This window comes from Trypanosoma grayi (assembly GCF_000691245.1).
Source record: "Trypanosoma grayi strain ANR4 Tgr_2557_V1, whole genome shotgun sequence".
Lineage (NCBI taxonomy): Eukaryota > Euglenozoa > Kinetoplastea > Trypanosomatida > Trypanosomatidae > Trypanosoma > Trypanosoma grayi.
The window spans coordinates 1-522 of record NW_008828175.1 but is presented as its reverse complement, the minus strand read 5'-3'; the positions used below and the strand labels follow the sequence as shown (position 1 = coordinate 522).

At 53.8% G+C, this 522-nt stretch overlaps 1 protein-coding gene across 1 annotated transcript; it reads left to right on the top strand.

Moving 5' to 3' along the window:
* DQ04_25571000 (hypothetical protein) lies at positions 1-301 on the top strand (the record flags this gene model as incomplete). The annotated part of the gene is made up of 1 exon (XM_009318289.1): positions 1-301. A coding segment is annotated over one exon (301 nt), but the record flags the coding sequence as incomplete, so codon positions are not given.
* Between the last annotated feature and the right edge of the window lie 221 nt (positions 302-522).

Below are 522 nucleotides of genomic sequence, written 5' to 3'. Positions count from 1 at the left end.
CGACACGGTCACTTTCCTCAACTTTGGTACAATTCGGTTTTTTTTCATCACCGTCCTTGCATGGGGCAGCAGGGACATCTGCCACGCCGTCGCCAGTACCCACTGCCGTATCAGTCGAAGAAGCTTCGGAACGCTGACAGGACGTATCGCCTTGATTCTCGCAGGTAATCTTTTGCTCTTGAGCCCCAACACACCCGCAGCCACACCACACGCAGAGCACACACACAAACAACACGTAGCGCCTCATCATCGCCGTCACCACTGCTCCTACACAGAGAAAAAGAGAGCAGAGAGAAACTGACAGTAAACGCGAGCATCAAGGCAGGATTCAGTCCGCCACTTCAGTGCCGCAACACAATCACCCACACATCTAAATGAAACACCCAGTTACGAGAAGCCGAAGCGTGGCAGGGCTGTGGTGTGTTGTGCCCACAGGAGCACTCCCCAACACCAAAGCAGCAAGAAGAAAACCAGATGTATCAACCCCCCGAATGTGTGTCCCTGCCCCACACCCAACACACA